Below are 22,435 nucleotides of genomic sequence, written 5' to 3' on the forward strand. Positions count from 1 at the left end.
AAAGCAGTTCTCAGGGAGACAAAGGTAAGTGTCTGCAAATAATGGCCTCTGGTGTGGTTAGATTTCAGCAAATGGTACCAATGGGAGAATTTTGAGGTATAGATTGAAGTCTTGCTGGTTATACTGCTTATAGATCAAATCCCTGAGCAGTCTTCTAACTCCAGAGAATACAAAAAATGTCCGTTGCGGTTTTTTGAGGCTAGCAAGTCTTGTACTAGCTTGGCCCAACCACCCTTCTTCCATTGTTCCTCCAGGCAGTCTAGGACTCTAGGCAAATGGTCCTGACATATCCAGGATCCTTTTATAGCCATCTCCGCCCTAGCTTTTACAGACACCACATCTGTCTCTGTCCACTGCCCAACATTAATCATCAGTACTTCAGGGAAAATGACTTGTTTTTCACAGAATCGGATCAGAGTTGGAAGGGACCATGAAGATCATCTATCTAGTCCAACTCCCTGCAATGCAGGATTTTTTGCCCAACATGAGGCTCAAACTCATGCTCAGTTTAAGCGTCTCGTGCTCTACTATTTGGCAGACTGTTTCCCATTGAAGACCTTTTGCTTTTGGAGAGGTTTTTTACTTACTGTACAATACCAAAATTTGTGAAAGTGGCTGTAGTAGCTGAATCATTAACAAGACCACCAAACCATTTCCAAACAAATGCTCTTCCAAAATGTGTTGGGGAGGGGGGGATTATTGGGTTGTCCTTGTTTTTATTTCTATTATGTATTTTGCATTTTTATATTGTGATTTTATGTTGTCAATCGTCCCAAGACCTGCGGGTATAGGGTGGTACACGATAATAATAAAAAATGTGGGTCATCTGAGAGGTTGGTCAAAGGGTATTTTTTTAAAAACCAAAGAATTTTCAATAGTTCTTAATACCCAATTTAGTAAAAGCCTATCAAGAACAACATAATAGTTTAAAAAGCATACATTTCACTTCTGCTACATTCACTGGATGGCTGCATTTGATTGTACTTGCCAATGTCTTATTTGAAAATTGAACAGATTTTATATGGACAGTTAAATACCATGTTTACTTTAAATATCTTTTCTATAGACCAGCCTCAACATGTTACACTCATTCACGTTTGTGAGAACGATGGATTTTGAACTAGAATTTAATTTTTAAAGTTAGACAAAGACTTGAACAAACAAAAAACAAAAAAACACCCTACATGAACACAGGGATAAGATCAGATTTGTTTATTATCCCACTTATTTTTGCATGGAATGAGCATTTCCATAGGCCACCCATGAGAGCTTCACACAGCAACAGTCTCTCATTACAACATAATGAAGGGATCTAAAAGAAGAAATCTGAAAACAAAAGGTGACCATTCTAAAATTTTACCACCCTACTAAGTCCATTAATCTAATAAATCTGTCAGTGAATGAACTGGTTTTTTTTAATACTGACCTTAGTGAAATGATACAATTTAGTTACACTTAGGTACACTCCAAGAATGAAATCAACAATACATGAATAGAGGCAGGTCTCTCCTCAACTTCCATATAAACTCTTGTAGACATGTTCAATGTTATAGGACTCTAGATTTCTTACACATATGCATCACCAAGGATTTGTGTTCTATTGGGTTTTTTGTTTATGTGGTCATATCAACTGCATCAAATTGTATTACATGGGAGGCTATGTTACATACACATGCGGAGACAAAATGTTTTCTGAATCACACCTAAAGAATCTATTGTACAAAGATGTAAATTTACCATCATCTCAAGTTTATGCATTTAGGATACAACTGTAGAGAAGCTTCTTCTGCTGTGCATCCTTACTAATTTTGTGTAATTTAGACTTGTTTATATTTTTTTTCAAAGCTACCTCCATGTGAGAATCATATTAAGGTGCCTTCCGTTCAAGTATTGTTCAAGAAACAAAGACCAAAGATTTTTGCTATTGATAATCCAGTAGCAAGTTTCTTCTTTCAGCATTTAACATAATGGCCTGCATATTTAAGAATCAAATTACAGGAAAAGTTTTTTTATTACTGTGTAAAAATCATATAAAATGTTTTAGGCTGTTCTTAGTGATTAATATAAATTTTATCGAATATTAATTTTTTTGTAAAAATAGTAAACTTTTGATATGAAATCAATGTTGAATATAGTTATGAAACATAATGCAAGCCTCCCTTTAACCATACACTATTAAAATTAAAGTTTGTGCATAAACCATAAACACAAAAAGTTTTAAACTTTTCCTTCCATCAGGTATACCAGTATGTAAAAGTGGAAGGGGAAGGAAAGAGTATCAATCACTCTTTCCCATTTTTATGTAGTACTTCAGTTTAGTCTGAAATTGTGACATTAAATAAATTAAATATTTTATCACACCATATTCTTAACTCAGCTACACTCACCTGAAAAATTATTTTGTCAGATTGAAAAGGAAAATTACTTTCCATTGTCACAGAGCCATGTTATTGACTGTCCCAGTGACCTAACTTGTGGGCTTTTCTGGAAAAACAACAACACCAAAGCACGTTCCCTGAAGTTTCATTTATGGCATTCTGAGTTGACCATAACTTTTGTTGCTTTTGGCAGCTGACATTTAATCACTGCACTTAATGTAAGATGCAAAAAAGATGTTTCAGTTCAACTCAAAGTGCTATTCATTGCAAGATGTTGGTGGACTCCCATAATCACTCGGATATAGAGACCCCTTTTTCCCATGATTTTGAACATGATCTTCACTCATCTTCTCCAAAGCTTCAATCTATAAAACAGAAAGACACATTGTAGTCAGAAACAGTCTATACTTAAATTTACTGCAATTCTGCTTGGCATGATACCAATTTGCTGAACTTGTACTGCCTTTGTCTTCATCTTTTATTGTTGTCAAATTACTGATCAAGTCATGTTTAAACAATTGTGAGTTCATGCAGCATACAAAAAGCCTATTATTGAGCTTTGCCAATTTTATTTTCTTTCTGTTTCACCAGAATTACCATCCTCAACGTTTTTTCCCTTGCAGAAGCAAAATAGATGGACACACAATATGCAAGATAGTCTCACCTGGGTAACAAAACGTCTTTTGTGCTGGGGGAAATGGACATGGCATAATGGGAAATGCAGACAACAGCACCATCAGCTCAGCCCACGCACAATTATGTTCTAAGAACAGGGAGTTAGTTGGGATTTTCATACATAAGTTTTGCATAGTTTTGCAGAAACCAAGGGTTTCACTAAAATGGTATATGAATAAGTTTCATGAATAGTAAGGTAAAGGGACCCCTGACCATTTGGTCCAGTCGTGACCGACTCTGGGGTTGCGGCGCTCATCTCGCATTATTGGCTGAGGAAGCCAGCATACAGCTTCCAGGTCATGTGGCCAGCATGACAAAGCCGCTTCTGGCGAACCAGAGCAGTGCACGGAAACACTGTTTACCTTCCCGCTGTAGCGGTACCTATTTATCTACTTGCACTTTGACGTGCTTTCGAACTGCTAGGTTGGCAGGAGCTGGGACCAAGCAACGGGAGCTCACCCCGTCGCGGGGATTCGAACCGCCGACCTTCTGATTGGCTAGCCCTAGGCTCTGTGGTTTAACCCACAGCACCATCTGTGTCCCCCGTAGTACTCACACGTATATTCCTAGGGGGAATGCTTCATATTTAGACAGAAATGCTGGGTCACACAAGGACAAGCGGCATGTCCAAATATATGAATAACAATGCAAAAAAAAATTGGACTCAACTCTGCCTTCATGCTGGCCACATGACATGGAAGCTGTATGCCGGCTCCCTCGGCCAATAACGTGAGACGAGCACTGCAACTCCAGAGTCAGTCACGACTGGACCTAATGGTCAGGGGTCCCTTTACCTTTACCTGCCTTCATAATGCAGATATCTCTGCATATTCTAAGAGCTTCTCTGAGTGCAGCCTAGTAAATAAGATCATATTTATACTCCCACACACACTCCAAAGGCGGGGAGAACTTACCTCAGCTAAGAAGTCCACTTCATTGTCAGCTGCTAAGTTTAAACCTGAGACAGCATTGAAGAGCTCTCTTTCACCGAGTGTTTCAGATACACCATTCTTCTGGAAGAACTTTCATTAAAAGCAAAGATAAGTTTAACCATTGAATTCATAGATGCATTTCTTTCCCCACCCCTTCTTTCCCACTTTCTTTAGTCTAGCAGTTGTCTGAGGTAGCTATTATTTGTGGACATTTGGACTTGCAATAAGATTTTCCTAAGCTTTCTATCCTGCATTTCTCCCACAACTACAAGCAGGTTTTATAAGCCTGTGTTGTCTTATTTTCGAAGGGGAGTGGACTTTTCGAAGGGGAGTGGACTCTCCAGATCAAGGGCAGGGCCTTGAATAAAGTCTTTTGATAACCTATTAAAAAGACAGCTGGATTATTATTATTATTTGTATTACAAGCAACTAAGGGACTGAAAAACAATTACAATTTAAGATGCTGTTCTCAACTTTTCCTTGAATGTCTCTAAATATAATTCTCTCTCTTCCCCATTAAAATTAAACTTACATTTTCAGAATGAAGTGATATTTTGAGAAAACTTCCATATACATGTTAAGATATCAAATCATGCAATTCTACAGATACAAATACAAAATAACAAGATTATCAGACGCTGTACCTGTGAAACATTCCTGCAATCTCTAAACAAGAACTGAAGTCCATGTGGGTGAGTGGGCTCCACAGACTGACTGACATCAATTAACCAGACCTATAATATAAATAAGATGAGTATTTCAGATATTTGCACATGGGACCATCTCTAGTTATTTTTCTCCATGCAAAATCTGCTTACCTTTCCCCCTTGCCACAGCATGTTGTATTCACTTAGGTCAGCATGAACTAAACTGCACTCTTTATACAATTGTTGCATCATCTAGAAACAAGCAGCAATTTATTAATGGGAATGCTCTCCATGCCACTAAATTATTATTCAATATTACCACTGAAGACTGATTAAAAATTAACACTATATGCATGAATACATGCATGCTGGATACAGAAATCAACCATATAAAAGAACATTGCTTATTTTTCAGAAACAAAGTATTACCAAATTAAATTACAGATAATATTTGGCATGCTCACTCTAGTTAGCTTATCTGAACTGTGCAGAATTGAAACTGCATATGACTGATAGGCATGTTTATTTTAAAATGCCCTAATCCCTCTTGCTTCTACTAAAAGTACTTTGCCATGACTTTTTATAGTACACTTACTACACTAAGGCAGGCTGTCAATCTCGGGAGTATTAAATATAATCCAAGTATTGTAGGACTCTAGGAAATACTGTTGTAAAGAGAATTGCTGGTTTCACATAACCAACACTTTCAGTGGTCCTTTATTCGAATTTTTGTTCAAGCTACTTATAGTAATCTTTGACTCCAATACTGTTCTGACTAAAAAAACAATACTGTATAACTAAAGTACATAGTAAAACCACATTAACACATCCCTTATAAATGAGCCTATTAAAAGAGTATAACAGTTAAAACAACAATCAAAGTATTTCAAGATCAGGGAAATGCTTGTTGAAACAGGTGCATCTTTAAGAGCAGCTGGAATGCCAATACTGATGGGGCCTCCCATGTTCCACAACATTGGTGCCCCTAATGAAAATGCCAGACTCCATATTATTACAAGCCAATAATCAGACCATGGAAAAACTAATGTACTTCATTTGATGATCTTAACAATCTTAGCAGACAGCGGAGGGACCTTACATGCACATTTATATAAATTTAATAAGTAAATAAATATTCATCAATTATCTGTTATTGAAAGGAACTCTTGCCAATAGTTTTGAGACAAGACAATTGTATCGATCTTACATGAAGAACTTGATAGTAAGCCTTCTTCATATCTTCGCTACCGAGTTTTACTTCTTTTAGTTTAGGAGCTGGAACTTGATCCTGGCCAATGAAGGACATAACTAAGACGTGCTTTTTAAGGGTAACCACTTCTGGACAAGGAATGCCAGCTGCCTGCATTCTGTGAAGAAGATGAAAAAAGCATTAGAGCATAAGAATTTCCAGCTACTGTAGTCAAAATCTCACCAAAGTGCCTACACTGTCATACCTGTTTTGACTCAATTACAGTTACTGGCTCTTTATAAAAGCATACAACAGGGTTGTGGATCTTCTCAGCTGAGCAGGCAAGATCCTTAGCTCACCCACCTCTGGTGGGTCACTTTGACAGGTGGATGGGGCTGCCCACCTGTCAATCACCTGACACCAGGTCATCCATTTCTCCTTTGCAGTACAGCTTGAATTCAAGCCAATCAGTTAAAGGATATTTTAGCTGATCCAATCGGAGCTTGAAGTCACTGCCAATCAAGCAAACCCTGTTTGATTCCACATTGTAAGGCTCTTATCAATCCTCTGCACCCATGTCTTTCCCTGCCCCACACCTAACATCATATACAACTTTAGGTGTGGGGCAGGTGGATTGGGGGAAGGTGGCCGTGGGGGCCAAATTAGGCACACTTGTACCAGCCCTAATTAGACTTGTGGGCTGCAGATTCCTCATTACTGCCATATAACATTTTAATAACAGCTTTAAATGTATTAACTAATGGGTTGTACTCAATTATGCTTTATGTTGGATTTTTTATTTTTAACCCTATTGTATAGAGTCATACCTCGGGTTATGTACGCTTCGGGTAGCGCATGCTTCAGGTTACGTACGCGGTGGACCCGGAAACATTTACTTCTGGGTTTGCCACGCACGCATGCGCAGAAGCGTTCTGCGCAGTTTGCCTTTCACACCATTCGGGTTACGTACTTTTCAGGTTACGAACGGCACCCCAGAACGGATCAGGTACATAAACCGAGGTACCACTGTATTTGTATAGCTTTGTATTTTATTGTATATACCACCTGGAAATGTGAGCATGACAGGCACTATATAGTTTTAAATGAATTAAGCTTTAAAGCATAACAGCTACCTGTATAGCAGTATATGGATACAGCAAATAGTAATTGTAAATTTTTTAAAATATTTTCATAAAGGAACATGGTTCAAGACACATAGTCAATGTTGAAGGGAGATTTTACATTGATTCCCAAGTACTTGGTTTTCAACAAAATGCTACTGCTTATTCATACCTACACCTACATTTCTATACCTTTTTAAGTTGTGCATTTCTTTCTCAGCCCACATTCGGATTATCTTTCGTGGATTCAGTTTGCTGAAACGATCTCTGAACCTATAATCATCTTTGATATACTTATCACGATTCTTAAATTCATTCAGAGTTGTTTTAAACACCTTTATGGCACATTCTGAAGGTATGGGGCTGGCATCCTCACCCAAACTTTAAGAGGGGAAAAAAAGAAGTTTTAGTTACATGCCTACAAACCAATTTTAAAGAAGCTTCAACCAGTAAAACAGATGAGAAAGTATAAAGCAAAAGACAAGAAGGTATTTGGGAAATTATTTCATTGCATTATATCTCAATATGTCAGCTTTCAAACATTTGACCCATTGAATTTGTGTCAGTTAAATATTCATTTCATAATGACGTATATTTAACATTACTAGATTTAAATAGTAGATTTAAGTTAAGGATTCATGATAGTCTATAATATGATTACTTTTAAGGAAGGGGGACAAGTGTGATGCTGCATACTTCCACTGCAACAATTTTATAAAATTTAAGCTAACCAACAGTATATTCCAAATACTATGTTGCTCTGCAGTTGCTCCCATTTTTACACAATACACGTATCATAAACATATTTTTAAAAATACCTTCCTCCATATGCATGAAACACCACTGACTCTTTTCCTGTACTTATGCAGCCAGTGATGGTCTCCAGCATTCCAGAATTGACCATCTTATACAAAAGTAAGCGTGTTTTAGGATCTACTGCTTTCTCCTGCACAAGAAGAGCATGGAAGAGAAACTTTTATTATGTTGTATGTTTAGTTCAGATGACAAAACATTCCTTTGATTAATCTACAAAAGTGCTATGAACTTTAGCTTGATCAGGTGCTTTAAATTTTAAAACGATCCTCTCTATTTTTTTCTGTATCAATTACTTCAGACTTAAAACTCCTATAACATCAAAACAACCTACTCAGCAGGTACAACTCTCAAATCATGTTGTTATGACTCCAGAAAAGTTTTAACTTTTTCAGCATTCAGGTATCAAGTTTATTCTAAATGACATAGCCCTGCTAAACTATGCAATTTTCATTTTGTATGAGCCACCAAAACGTACAGCAGTTGAATGTTCCTTCTTCTCATGAAGCCTGGCACTTCGACGTTCCTCAGAATATGCATGCTGCTTTAGAGCATTGAAGACATGATTGGACAATTTTAGGTCCATACCAATTCCATCACCAACTTGGAATTCAGGGGCAAACTGTGAAGACAGGTGAAATTCAGTGAATGACATGGAATTTTAACCCCAGATATTCTGTGTGTCTGAAAAAGTTGCTGCTAGTGGAGACCTACACTGCAGCACGCCCACTACTTACTGTAGCTCAGAACAGCAGGTATAACTTTTCCCCATATTATTATAACAACCTAAAGAGAAAACCTATGGGAGAGAGACTCGCTCCAGGCCAGTTTGGGAGCTTTAAGACAGAGCAGAAATTTGAACCCAGATATCTCAAGTTCAAGCTTAGTACTTTATCCACTAAAACACACTGCAGGTGACAGTAATACAGATAAGAAATTTATTTTTTCTTGTCAGAGGCCATGGCAAATACAAACTACAACACACCAATATAGTTATAAAAAAGAATAAAAATATGGGGAAACTATACTATGAACCTCTAGCACAGGGTTGGGCTAAGTGACACTCATGGTCCCTTCCAACTCTACAATTTCTGATCCTATGAAATCCTTCTATGAAAGTATTTAATCAGAGACATTAGGGGGCATTCCAAGGTAATAGGATACCGTGCTCCCTTCTGGATCTGGATCTCTGACAACACTCTTCAGAAGCTAAGAGATCATGGCCCAGTTTACATACCGTGCTAAACTATGGCTTGTTTAGACAAAGTGTGGCTTGTTTAACCATGCTTTGTTGGCCACCCTGTGCTGGATACCCACCAAGTTACAGAGGCATGAGGTAAGAGCAGCTATAAAACAAATTTAGCTTGGGAGAAACAAGCCATGACTGGTTTGTTCAACATGCTATGAGTTACCTCATAGATGGGCAAACTATGGTTACAACAAACCAGGGCTTAGTGTTATGTGCAAATAGAGCCATATGATTGTTTTTAAACAGGTGCATAGAAAAAGTTTAAATACTTGCATAGATACTATCATAACATTTGTATAAAGTACCGGGTTATCATGGGAAGTGAAGCGGAATATATAAAGAGTCAACAGCAATATATGTTTTGCAAGCAGTCATGGAACAACCTTGGAATGTCAATCATAAACTTAGGACAGAACTTACATTTTCCATTCGAGCAGTATTCTTTCTTCCACACACGACCTCATCATGCTTGGTAGTAATATCTTTTCCTTTTCCTATAAAGCCTTTCTTTGGAGTAGTAGTGGGCTTAACTATGAATAATAAAAATATTGCACTCAAAATACACTTCCAAGACTAGTAAATGTATGCAACCTTTTTAGCCACATCCTACAAAGCATTCTAGGGCACAAATTACACTGACACTATCAACATCCTAAACGTTTATGCATTAGCCATTCATGCTGACAATTTCCAGATATTTCCCTTTCAGAAAGTTGCAATAAAATATACTACACAGAATCTTTCTATCTTAAAAAGGATATATAAAAAATTATTTTGCCCAGCAAAATAAAATGCTACTGTGTGTCTGTGTGTGTGTACTGTAATTATAACATATGGTTCCCTACACTAACTACCCTGATCCTTTCCATTTCTTTTGGCTGTTATTTCTTTGCAGCTATAGTGAACAAAAAGGTTTTAGTTCTTAGGGAAGCTTGAGAAAATCTGACACTTTCATATCCCAAAAAGGGGGCTCATTTTGTAAAGTTTTTTTGAAATGTGAGTTGCTACCGGTAATACTTCATATTTAATCAACATAACTAGAAAATGCATGAACAAAGTTATTGGAAGGCTGCAGCTTCCCATTCCTGAATTTGTCTTCCAGACAATCTTTGCACAAGACAAATACACATAACTGCTTTACTCAGTTCCTTCTTCTTCTTCTCCTCCCAAAACTTTATTCCTTCTTTTTCTTCTCCTCCCTATACTCTATTCCAGGCATCCCCAAACTTGGCCCTCTAGATGGTTTTGGGACTACAACTCCCATCATCCTTAGCTAACAGGACCAGTGGTCAGAGATGATGGGAATTGTAGTCCCAAAACATCTGGAGGGCCGAGTTTGGGAATGCCTGCTCTATTCAAAAATTTTAAAATTCAAGCTACAATTTAGCAGGGGTTTGCCTTTTGCTATTGAGAGCACTCCCATGTGCTCTATTAAACATTATAATATTTAAAAGATAACAGCATATTATGTAATTGACAGCTTGATCTTCATTAAGCAGTTACCAATGACCTCATAAAACACTTTTTCAGGATCCTACGATATGAAAAACTTTGTGTATAAAAATGGTACATTTCATAAGTTTTTAAACCAAATGGTACCTGCTCTATAAGGATCATGACGAGTATCCTGCCAATCGACCTCATCTTCAGAGCTGTCACTGTCTTCAAAAGGATGTACCTTGCGGTAGTTCTCAAAAGATATGGACACTTGAGGGGGAAAAATGTATATGACTTAATAGTTGCTGGCCACCACACAACATCCAAAGATAGAAGGGCTACTGAGAAACAGAAAGATTCACCCTAACAAAGAAATCATGACTCATGATAGTAACCTTTGCTATCTCCATTGAATTTCTTTTCTTCACGTCGAAGCTGTGCATCATACTCTCTATCAAATTCCATTTGCAGCATCTGTGCCAGCATCAAGTCACTGGAAGTATCAATATTCTCCCCACTAATAAATGATCCTTCAACAGCCCTGGATATGAGAGACCAAAAGAGAACACTTAGTGGGACAATTCAGCCCTTGGTATAGTACATTTTTAGCTGCCATATAATATACATTGCAGAGGAGGAAGTTAATTGCTTTGTGTAATTAAAAAGCAAGGAGGTGGCTAAGCAATTTCTTCATTTTAAAGGAGCCTGGCAGGACACTAAATAATTTCCACACAGTATACAACAGGGAGTGTGGTAATTCTACTCCCTTCCTTTTGAATACAGCTCACTTCAAACAAGGAAGCAATTCAGGCACCTTGTGTAAGATGAGTCATTTCACTAGGCACCAACTTTTTTCCTCTCTCAAACCTGAAGAGAAAGCTATGGCAGCAGAAGGTAGGAAGGGCCGTAACTACCGGTAGCTTTTTTTATCCCAACGAAAAGACTTTGTCAAGCCCCAATACTGACCCAATACTGTAGTTATTGCTACAATAGTTTCCCAAAATCACACTCACCATCTGACTCTATGCACTCAGAAGTTCTACTTAAGTAATATATTATGTAATATATACTTCCACGTACAGGTGTGAAGAATTGCAGCTGTAAAAATAAAATAAATACAGGATCCCACTAACAATCAACTAAGTCTGTAATAAGCATTCATAATGTAAGTATATTCAACTTACGATACCACTTCAGGAAAAGAAGAATTTTCTTCTTCTAACTGTAGCTCTTTAGCTAGCTGTTCACTCATGACATCAGCAAAAGAACATGATATTGTGGTATTTTTAGGAGTTCCCCATGGACACTGCAACAAAAATAGATATCTTTTTGGCTATGGATAAGACAGATAATTTTTCTTTGCATAAAATCCTGATGTCACATTTCTTTGTATAGATACACGGAAATACACTGTGTAAAATGAATCCAGTCTTGTGAAGTCACAGAAGTGAGTCATACTACTTTTTTATTTAAAGATTGCACAATGCCTTTATAAAGTATACATAAAAATATATCAGCATTTAAAATATGAGAGCTGTTTAAATATTTGCCTCTTTAACCGCTCAATTTCTGTTTCAGATCTGAAATTGTCACTTTCTCCACTTAAATAACTAAACATGTCCAGGATAAGATAGTCTCCCCATGTGTTTTTTCATTGATCAGTGCCAACAGTGTACTGCGTGCAGAGCTCAGAAACTGCTCGCGCTAATGAAATTCCCTGTCGCAAAATGCACTTAGAACAATGGGAGTTTCAAATACTGAGTGCCAACTATGAATCATCCTACAAAATACTTACTGATAAAAATCAGAAGGGTTTATATAAAAGTGTCTTATTGGCTGACGAATATGTGTCCAAACTGATCAAAGATCCACATGACAGAGAACAAATGCTTTTTACCATGCCAACTTTATTGATAAAGAACCAAAGGTCTAGCTTACAAAGAACTCTTCTCTAATAAATTCATGTTACACAACACTAAGGCTGATCTTGCTCTTTCTGAACTAGATTGCAGCCTATCTGATCCAGCTTACATTAGAGACAGGCCATTGCGAGTTAGGAATTATTAAATTATTAAAAATTTGTAAAACAGCTGTTACATTCTAATTTATGAATGATGGACCAGTTAATGGTCTCTCTCTCAATGAATACTGTACCAGGTTTCAGAGCACTACTTGGCTCTGAGCCCAGCACCATATCCACCTGTAGCCTCTTATCAGAAGACTGACAAACAGGCAAGCTTATCTGAGCGTACTCAAAATTGCTTAAATAAGTTATTACTGCCAATCATTACAAAGAGTATTATTATTTACTTTTCTCACTCAGCTCTGTCCCACCTACCACCTTTCTGCCACATAGCCTCCGGTGGCTACGAAATGGTGGTTCCCTCACCAGCCCCCAATTCTATCCTCACAGGACCCCTTGGACCCTTTACTCGTCTCTGCCAGCACAAGGTCGGCCTTCTGAATTAGAGCAACCCTGTGGGGAGGCGGTGGAAATGGAAGGAGCCAACGGCGGGGTCACTTCGGCCAATAAAACCCGCGCCCCCACCCGCCCCAACCAGCGTGGCGTGAGAGGAGGAAAAGCCAAGGGCTCCTTCCTTCCCTGGAGGCCTGACGCCTCGTTCACACCCGCAGAAGAACGAGGCAGGCAGAACTACACTTCAGGTTCCGCGAGGGAAGGCAGCGTCGTTTTCCTTAACAGTCACCACAACATTCCCTGAGAGGAAACCAAGTGTGCGTGTGTGAGGCGCGGGGGGATTTCATTTTGTTTACTCTCAGGGAATTAAGCGACGAGGCCTCCGCTCTATCAATGGAGGGATCCCCCCCCCGCCGCCCTTCAAATGCCTGAAGCGACGACGACGCCCATCCCGCCACCTCAGGCCTCCTCAGCTGGCTCTCGCTCTAGGGGCGGCTGGATCTAGACCAGGCCTGAAGAAAAACCTCGGGCACTACTGCCGCCGCCCCCCGCCGGCCCTCCCTGCCTCACCTTGCTTTGGGGCCAAGCTGGACTCGCGCTCGCCTCAGGAGCGGGGACGACAGCAGCGATTCCTCCGGGATCCATGTTAGACGTGCAAAGGAACGGAGATGGACGCCGAGAGAAGGAAGAGCAGCAACAGGGTAAGAGGGCGCCTGGCAGAAATAAAACTTCTTCCGGCTTCTTCTCCGCTCGCCTCAACTCCTCCCGCCCCTTCGCCGCCGGCGCTGATTGCCTATTGGTTCGCCGAGTGCACGTCCCGGCAACGTCACTTCCTTTAGAATCTCCCCTGCCCTAAGAGGCTTTTGTGTTGCTGTTGGCGGTCGCTTCGCTTCCTCCCTTGCCGTACTGATAAAACCCTTGAACGTTTCCTTTCATTCGTTTATGGCACTGTTTCCTCACAATGCCGTGAAAATAAACCACTGTTCAAAAAACTAAATTAGCGCCGGAACCTACGCTTTTGAATAAATGGGAACACGAATGGCTCCTCACCGATGACTTTTAAATCCATCTTCTCTTTCAGATGAGAAATGCCTGTCATTTGGGATTCGGCACCCCCACGACACGGGTTTCTTTTTCAATCACAGTCTGCAGCTCTGGGGTTCACCATTGGGAAACATAACTAAGAGTTGCCCTTGTCCACTTCCTGTAGATTTTTATTTTAAAGTGTGCATGGAAAGGTACAGAAATATCTGTACCCAGGCTCAGGAATGAGAAAAGGCAGTAAAAGGTGGGGGAGAAATTGAGATGAGGGACCAGAACACACAGCACAGAAATACAGGAATCCAAGTACAGCTCACTGCTGTGGACAGGAAACAGCAGTGTTGTTCGGTCCTGTTTATTGAACATTTATCCTGTCCTCTTTCCAGTGCATTTAGTTGTCATTTTCCTTATTACAAATAAGTCTGATCTTCTGAGAAAGTGAGTATGAATCCCTAGCAAAAAGCACCCTTAAACTGTATATGGACATTTGTGAATCAATCACGCACACACACAGAATTAGAACCTAAGAATCCATTTCTAAGGTATCACCCCATCTGGAAGATAAGTGGAGCACTTTGCAGTTTTTATTGTATTTTTTTAAAAAACTAAATAGTCAATTGGTTGATTGCTAAATTATTAACCCTCAGTTTATTCGGGGTTATTTAAATAAATACTGTACTGTATATGGTACAATTATTCATTTATATCAGTGGATGTGTGTTAGTTTCACATCATCCAAGTGCACCGTAAAGGTAAAGGTAAAGGTACCCCTGACCATCAGGTCCAGTCACGAACGACTCTGGGGTTGCGGTGCTCATCTCGCTTTACTGGCTGAGGGAGCCGACGTTTGTTGGCAGACAGTTTTTTCGGGTAATGTGGCCAGCATGACAAAGCCGCTTCTGGCAACCAGAGCAGCACACGGAAACGCCGTTTACCTTCCCGCCAGAGCGGTACCTATTTATCTACTTGCACTTTGACGTGCTTTCGAACTGCTAGGTTGGCAGGAGCTCACCCCATCGCGGGGATTCCAACCGCCAACCTTCGATCGGGAAGCCCTAGGGCTCTGCGGTTTAGACCACAGCGCCACTCGCGTCCCTAAGTGCACCATAAGGTAAAGGTAAAGGTACCCCTGACTATTAGGTCCAGTCGCGACCGACTCTGGGGTTGCGTGCTCATCTCTGGCCGAGGGAGCCAGCGTATAGCTTCCAGGTCATGTGGCCAGCATGACAAAGCCGCTTCTGGCAAACCAGAGCAGCACATGGAAACGCCGTTTACCTTCCCGCTGTAGCGGTACCTATTTATCTACTTGCATTTTGACGTGCTTTCGAACTGCTAGGTTGGCAGGAGCTGGGACCAAGCAACGGGAGCTCACCCCGTCACAGGGATTCGAACCGCCGACCTTCAGATCAGCAAGCCCTAGGCTCAGTGGTTTAACCACAGCGCCACCTGGGTCCCACCATAAAATGTACCAAAAGATAAAAACTTTGCAAGAGAAACCAAGGCACTTAGAAACTGCGCGTTTCTATGCTATCACTACCTTGTGTTAGTCTGCTAAAGCAAAAACAACAAAGAATCTTGTAGCACTAAAAGGCTAAAACCTGTATTGTGGCATATGCACGCACGGTGATTCATCTTTACAGTACATGGATACCGGGTGGAGTCTGGAGCAGCTTCCTTGTTTATAAAGTTTCTGATCCTTTGAAAGGAGTTTCCATGGCCGGGGCGAGCAAACCTAAAATCCATAGTACATTTGTATACAGCTGTGCTTTCTCCGATTTTCGTCTTTAATCCTAAAAGCTGTTTATTTTGTCCCGTTTGGAGTTCTTCCATTTTCTTCACTGCCGCCTCCAACGATAACCTTCTGCTCTGGAAATCTGAGGACAGGCAGCAAAAAGCATTTTGGGAAAAAGAGATGTGTCTTGCAGGCGGCACCCCTCTTAGAAAAGACTAACCATCCAGACGGTGTATAAGCGTACTGTATTATAAAATGAACTGAGGCCGCGTAGAGAGGAAAGGGGAGAGCGGCTGCACATTCTTTTCCTTCCGCCCTGGAGAAACCGTTGCCCCTTTAAGAAGGCGGTTCCTGGGGCCCTTTTTCCTCCGCGCCCATTGGAGCAGACTCCAGAGCAACGTGTCTCTGTCATGGCAGCCGCATGCAGCCGCTCTTCCTTGAGCAGTGGGCTGGCAGGTCGCAGCAGTCGGGAGAAAGTGCTTTTCTTCCCTGTCCCCGGACTGGTGAAATGATTTGACAGATGTATTTAAAGAGACCTGCAACTGGTCTCGCCTTCTGTTTGTTCTACTTGTCTTCTTATTTCACCAACAAGGTGAGGTTGAGAGAGCTCCGCTGGTTTAAACTGTCCTTTATTTCGACTTTAAAAATTTCACAGGGTCGCAAGTCTTGGCTGGTCTCCTAGTTCTTATACCTCGGAAAATCGAACACACTGTTTGCCTTTTCTCTCCCCCCCCCAAAAAAAAAATTCGGTGAGCTTCTGTTTCTCTGCGAGACAATGAACAGCTGCTCATTGATTTTCAGTTTCTTTCGAGAACTGACTTTTCTCCTCGTAGCGACTTGCAACTACCGGAATGGACTTTCTGAGTTGGCCCATTCTTAAACCCCATATGGGGCCGGGGGGGGGGGAACGACGGAAGGGTCCTCACATTTATCCCTGGAAAGCAAGAGGTTAATTTCTAAACTAAATTAATGACTTTATAGTTGCCTTAAGTGAAGGATAAAGTATAAATACTTCTTGGGCTGTGTGAGAACTCTTAACAAAACTCAAAACAATTAAAAATCATGCACAAGAGGTCAAATGGGGTTATCACATCCCATTCAACCTTAAAGTATATACAGACAATAAAACATGCTCTCAAGAGATAAGAAAATTGTGGCAGTTTTATTTGTATTATCATTTGAAAGCACAACTTTTTTGATAGTTTGTATACACTGCAAGTCTTAAATATTTAGGTTTAGGACCCTGGGTCCTAACTATTAAGAGTTTACGGATTTCTTCCATTTAAATGTGTTTGCTTTCCCACCCTAAAATGTTTGATCAGACTCTTAAAACAAGCCTTCTAAGTTAGGTTTTTTTAAATGCTCATGGCTTCTTGATCTTGGAGTTTCTTCATTTTTGGCACTGAAGTTAGGAGAAAGAAAAAACTACTGCATATCCTAGACACATTTACTTGGAAGCAAGTCTCAATGAGGTACTTCAATACAAGCTTCAGACAATTTTGTACCCTCCTCTGTGACAAGTGAAATGTATAACCTTTCCAGGATCTACAGCCACTTCCAGACCTAATCTGTTTCTGCAAAATCAAGAAAAAGTATTTGCAAAGGTCTGTATAGTTAAAGCTATAGTTTTCCCAGTAGTGATGTATGGAACTGAGAGCTGGACCATGAAGAAGGCTGATCGCCGAAGAATTGATACTTTTGAATTATGGTATTGGAGGAGACTCTTGAGAGTCCCATGGACTGCAAGAAGATCAAACTGATCCATTACCGGTATTAAGGAAATCAGCCCTGAGTGCTCACTGGAAGGAAAGATCCTGAAGCTGAGGCTCCAATACTTTGGCCACCTCATGAGAAGAGAAGACTCCCTGGAAAAGACCCTGATGTTGGGAAAGATTGAGGACACAAGGAGAAGGAGACGACACAGGACGAGATAGTTGGACAGTGTTCTCGAAGCAAAATGAGTCTGACCAAACTGCGGGAAGCAGTGGAAGACAGGAGTGCCTGGTGTGCTCTGATCCATGGGGTCACGAAGAGTCGGACACGATTAAACGACTAAACAACAACAACAAAGACTAAGACTGAGTAAGCCCCACTGAATTCAGTAGGACATACTTCTGAGTAGACATGGTTAGGATTGTTCTGTATTAACTTTATTGTAGCATTGAGTTTTGTGGACTAGATCTGACAAAGTGAACTGTAGTTCAGCAAAGTTTGTTTGGAACACAAATGCCTGACATAATGTGTCTTCCTGCCCCCCCCCATCTGCTTGTGCCATGAGATCTTTAATAGAGACCCTTTCCTTGAGCACCTTTCTTCGTGGAGATGTGTTTTGTGTGCACCAAGGAGAGGCCCCTTCTGTAGCGATACCACATCTTTGGATCTGAGAGGTACCTGGCATTGACCGCCTTTTTGTGCCAAGTTAAAACATTTCTATTTGCTCAGGTGTTTTAAAAAGTTATATTGCCTTAATCTGCTTTTAGTTTGTATAGTCTTGTTTTGCCCCATAGTCTATAAATTGTTTGACAGATGTGTTATTGCATCTGTAGTTTTGATTAATTCTCATATCTATTGTATACCGTTCTGGAATCCACTGAAGGACAGCTTAGAAACAGTTTACATAATAAAATAAATTAGGCCATCTTGTATTTGTTAGTCTTTAAGGTGCTACAAGTCTTTTTAGCATCTTTCCAGCATCTGTTACCTTTAAAACAGAGAAGACTGGAGTCTTGCAACATCCTTTAGAAAAATCAGATTATAGGAACGCAGGGATGGATGAGAAGCAACAGGCTGTGGTATTTTCAAGGCAGAAAGCAAATGAACAATGAAATTCAAGGGGGAAAGTATATTAAAATAGCATGTAATTTAATCAACCAAATTTAATTACTTGCAGGATATAACACCCACACACAATTTGTTGGTTTGGTTTGGTTTGGTTTGGTTTATAGTTAAGGCAGAACCAGCAAAGGTCATGAGAATCCAATGCATCAGGTAGCTTCTAAGGCCTTACTTTAAATCTTCTTCAGCTTACAACGTCTACTTGCAACTCCTATGTTCGAATTACGGGAAAAAATGTATATCTGATAAGCCAATGAGTTTGGTAGATTCCCTTACCTGAAGTGGTCACTTAGTTAATTCAAATTGCATTCATTAATAAGTGAGTTCTGTCTCAGGTCAGGGCTAGCTATGACTTGTTTCTTTTTATTTTTATGGCTGGTTTTGTTTCATTGCCTGATCCATTGCAAAAGCTTGCTCCTTGCTACAGTATCAATGATACATAGTTCTGCCATACCCTCTTCTAGCTAGATACTGTACTGTTCACCACTGCTGTTTGTGGAAAGATATCCCAATTATTAAAATTATGTTTATGCCAGCCACTAGCATATAGTGTAGTAAGCAATTCCTATCAACCTCTGATTTGAATGGCATGAAGGAGAAATTCTGGTGTATTCCAAACTTGTTTCCAAAACCTGAATGCAAACCTTGATTTAAATTAGCCTTGCATGAAAAGCTTCATGCAGCCACCAAGTTCAGGTTATGTAGCAGGTTTGGTTTGGCAATGCAAAGGCTAGATAATGTCTTGGAATACAGAGGACGATTGATTGTCTCAGTGATGATACATGCCTTTGGATTGCAAGTTGAGAGTTTCTGAAGAAATTATAGTAGAGGTCATATTTACAGTATATAGAAAATCTCATTTATGCATGTGTGTCTGAGACAGAGCATGTACATGTACATGTTAGAAATGTTAATCCTTTCTTTTTTAATATAACTTTAATCCATAATATTGCTATATTTTATTACAGCTTTTGTTGTTTAGTCGTTTAGTCGTGTCCGACTCTTCGTGACCCCATGGACCATAGCACGCCAGGCACTCCTGTCTTGCACTGCCTCCCGTAGTTTGGTCAAACTCATGTTCGTAGCTTCGAGAACACTGTCCAACCATCTTGTCCTCTGTCGTCCCCTTCTCCTAGTGCCCTCAATCTTTCCCAACATCAGGGTCTTTTCCAAGGATTCTTCTCTTCTCATGAGGTGGCCAAAGTATTGGAGCCTCAGCTTCACGATCTGTCCTTCCAGGGAGCACTCAGGGCTGATTTCCTTAAGAATTGATAGGTTTGATCTTCTAGCAGTCCATGGGACTCTCAAGAGTCTCCTCCAGCACCATAATTCAAAAGCATCAATTCTTCGGCGATCAGCCTTCTTTATTTTTTTTTTTTTTTAATAATTATTTATTAAATTTTCCAAAATAAACACATTTAAAACATTATACAAAACAAACAAACAAACAAACAAACATTCAAAAATACATACATCCCAAAAAACATGCTCCGCCGAGCTTGACTTCCCTCCCTCCCCTCAAAAGGTTTTCTAATCAGTTCTTATCTCGCAGTTCCTTTTTATCTAATCTTTAAAATCAATTCGTAGGATTTATTTCACGCCTGCAAGTGTCTTTAAACCTTTACAGTTCGTTTCCATATAATCCACAAATTTACTCCAATCCCTTAGAAACCTTGTCTCCCTCTGGTTTCGAATCCTGCTAGTCAGTCTCGCTAATTCTGCATATTCGATCATCTTTGTCTGCCAGTCTCCAATTGTCGGTAAGTCCTGGGTCTTCCATTTCTGGGCTAATAATGTCCTCGCCGCGGTTGTCGCATACAAAAAAAGGGTACTGTCCTCCCTAGTTATCTCTTGGCCTATCAGTCCTAACAGAAAGGCCTCTGGTCTTTTGGGAAAGGTATACTTAAATATCTTTTTCAGTTCGTTATATATCATTTCCCAATATCCTTTAACCTTTTCACATTTCCACCACATATGATAAAAGTCCCCTTCCTTTTCATTACATTTCCAGCACATTCTATTACTCATTCTATACATTTTTGCTAATTTCACTGGGGTTAAATGCCATCTATACATCATCTTCCAGACATTCTCTTTCAAAGCAGTACATGCTGTAAATTTTATTGTTTGGTTCCATAATTTCAACCACGCATCATATTCAATATTATGCCCAAAATCCTTAGCCCATTTTATCATTACCTCTTTCGTCAACTCATCTTTAGTATACCACTCTACCAGCAAATTATACATTTTGGACAACAATTTTATTCTGCCCCCTAGCAACTCTGTTTGAAATTTGGACCTTCTCTCCTCAAAACCAATTTTTTTATCTTTCACAAATACATCATTAATTTGATGATATTGCAGCCAACTCGTCAAATATACTTTAACCTCTTCATATGGTTTCAATTTCCAACCTTGTTCCGATTGTCTTAGAAAATTTTCATATGTTGGTCTCTCGCCTTCCATATTCACTTTTTTCACTATGATCACTTCCATTGGTGAGATCCACCATGGCGTCTTGGTCTCTAACAAGGCTTTATTTCTTTCCCATACTTCAAATAACGATCTTCTTATAACATGGTTCGTAAATCCTTTATGGGTTTTTTTCTTATCATACCATAGATATGAATGCCAACCTGCTCTGTTGTCAAATCCCTCCAAGTCCAACAAGTCCGTATTTTCCAATGTTATCCATTCTTTTATCCAACAGAGACATGACGCTTCAAAGTATAATTTCAAGTCTGGCATGGAGAATCCGCCTCTTTCTGTCTTGTCTACCAATATTTTATATTTTATTCTTGGTTTCTTCCCCTGCCAAACAAATCTTTGTAAATCTTTTTGCCATTCTTTGAATTGTCTTGTCCCCTTTATGATAGGTATTGTTTGAAACAAGAATAACATTTTGGGCAATACGTTCATCTTTACAGCTGCAATTCTACCAAGGAATGACAACTTCCTCCTATTCCATATCTCTAAATCTTTCTTTATTTCTTAATCCAAAATTTTGGGGGGGAAATATAAACTTAAAACACCAAAGCCAAAGCAGGTCAGAGCCAGGTCTTCACAGGAGAAATCAGGCGTCGAAAATCCAGACAATAAAATCAATGGAGGGAGGGGATATAACACAAAAGAGAAGATGAATCCTCTTCAGCCGCTACTGGCTTAATCCACTTGGATCTTCTGCTGATCTCAAAGGGACAAAGAGATCGGGTTTCGCTGCACTCTCAAACAAAATAAAAATGTATGTATATATATATATGCAAAGCCCACCGGCTAATACATACAGTTAAATAAGCTCTTTCCCCTCCTCAGTGTTGCTACAGTTTAAGATCTTTTCCACCTTTCACTCCCTTCAAGTTTAAACGTTGCTGCGTAGCAGACAGCCAAGTCTTTGAGCTGAAATCAGACACTTATAGCCTGAGGCTCACAGCAGGGTCCGTTTTCCCAGCAAGGAGACAAAGTAACTCTTTAAAAGACTCCCATTCAGCTCTTAAACAAAGAAAAAAAAAACAGCTGCCTCGTTACAAGTAACAAAGGACTTTGGCATACCTCACTCAGCAGGCAGTTTCACTTTTGAGTTCTCCATTCCTGCGATTTCACAACTGCGTCATAGACACACCGCTGCTGGGACGGACTCCCTTTTTGCGCCCTCAGCCATCCAAATTCGCCAAATAACTCAGGTAATCCTTAATTTCCTTCTATACACCACGAATTTGTTCTTTTTGGAAGTTCACCGCTTCACATCAGGAGCCAGAGACTGCGCTTGATGGGGCTAGTGGTCTTCTCCCTTTCGCGCCCGCAGCTCGATCCCTTCCTCGGCTCTTAACAGCGAAAAACCGGGGTGCAGGAGAGCGCGCTGGACGCCGCTGGGTGCCACGACCCACAGGGTAACCCCCCCTGTGGTTTAGGAGGATCGCAGAGCCTTTGCGATGCCTCCGTGCGCCCCCAAAAAGCTCAGGACTCCCCG

General features: G+C 40.1%; 2 protein-coding genes across 2 annotated transcripts in view; one reads left to right on the forward strand and one right to left on the reverse strand.

Moving 5' to 3' along the window:
* Positions 1–1,198: 1,198 nt before the first annotated feature.
* Positions 1,199–13,724, reverse strand: RIOK3 (RIO kinase 3). Its single transcript, XM_035125438.2, has 13 exons — positions 13,428–13,724; positions 11,626–11,747; positions 10,837–10,982; positions 10,604–10,711; positions 9,425–9,534; positions 8,234–8,377; positions 7,761–7,888; positions 7,135–7,323; positions 5,840–5,999; positions 4,804–4,884; positions 4,630–4,719; positions 3,968–4,075; positions 1,199–2,743 (listed from the first exon to the last, which is right to left on the reverse strand). The coding sequence occupies exons 1-13, from the start codon at positions 13,500–13,502 to the stop codon at positions 2,636–2,638; spliced, it is 1,569 nt and encodes a 522-aa protein (XP_034981329.1). The 5' UTR covers positions 13,503–13,724; the 3' UTR covers positions 1,199–2,635.
* Positions 13,725–16,008: 2,284 nt separating this feature from the next.
* The window catches only part of TMEM241 (transmembrane protein 241), a 42,014-nt gene continuing 35,587 nt past the window's right edge, over positions 16,009–22,435 (forward strand). The window contains exon 1 of the mRNA XM_035125439.2: positions 16,009–16,222. Coding sequence (XP_034981330.2) covers positions 16,151–16,222 — 72 coding nt within the window. The 5' untranslated portion in view covers positions 16,009–16,150. The remainder of the gene's footprint in view (positions 16,223–22,435) is intronic.

This window comes from Zootoca vivipara, chromosome 8 (assembly GCF_963506605.1).
Source record: "Zootoca vivipara chromosome 8, rZooViv1.1, whole genome shotgun sequence".
Taxonomy (NCBI): Eukaryota; Metazoa; Chordata; class Lepidosauria; order Squamata; family Lacertidae; genus Zootoca; species Zootoca vivipara.

Excerpts from the sequence above, each read along its gene's own strand:
- RIOK3 (XM_035125438.2), bottom strand. The coding sequence starts at position 13,502 with ATGGATCCCGGAGGAATCGCTGCTGTCGTCCCCGCTCCTGAGGCGAGC. Across the intron at positions 7,889-8,233 it reads AGAAGGAACATTCAACTGCT|GAGAAAGCAGTAGATCCTAA; the intron begins GTACGTTTTGGT and ends CTTCTTGTGCAG. Across the intron at positions 7,324-7,760 it reads TTTCATGCATATGGAGGAAG|TTTGGGTGAGGATGCCAGCC; the intron begins GTATTTTTAAAA and ends CCCCTCTTAAAG.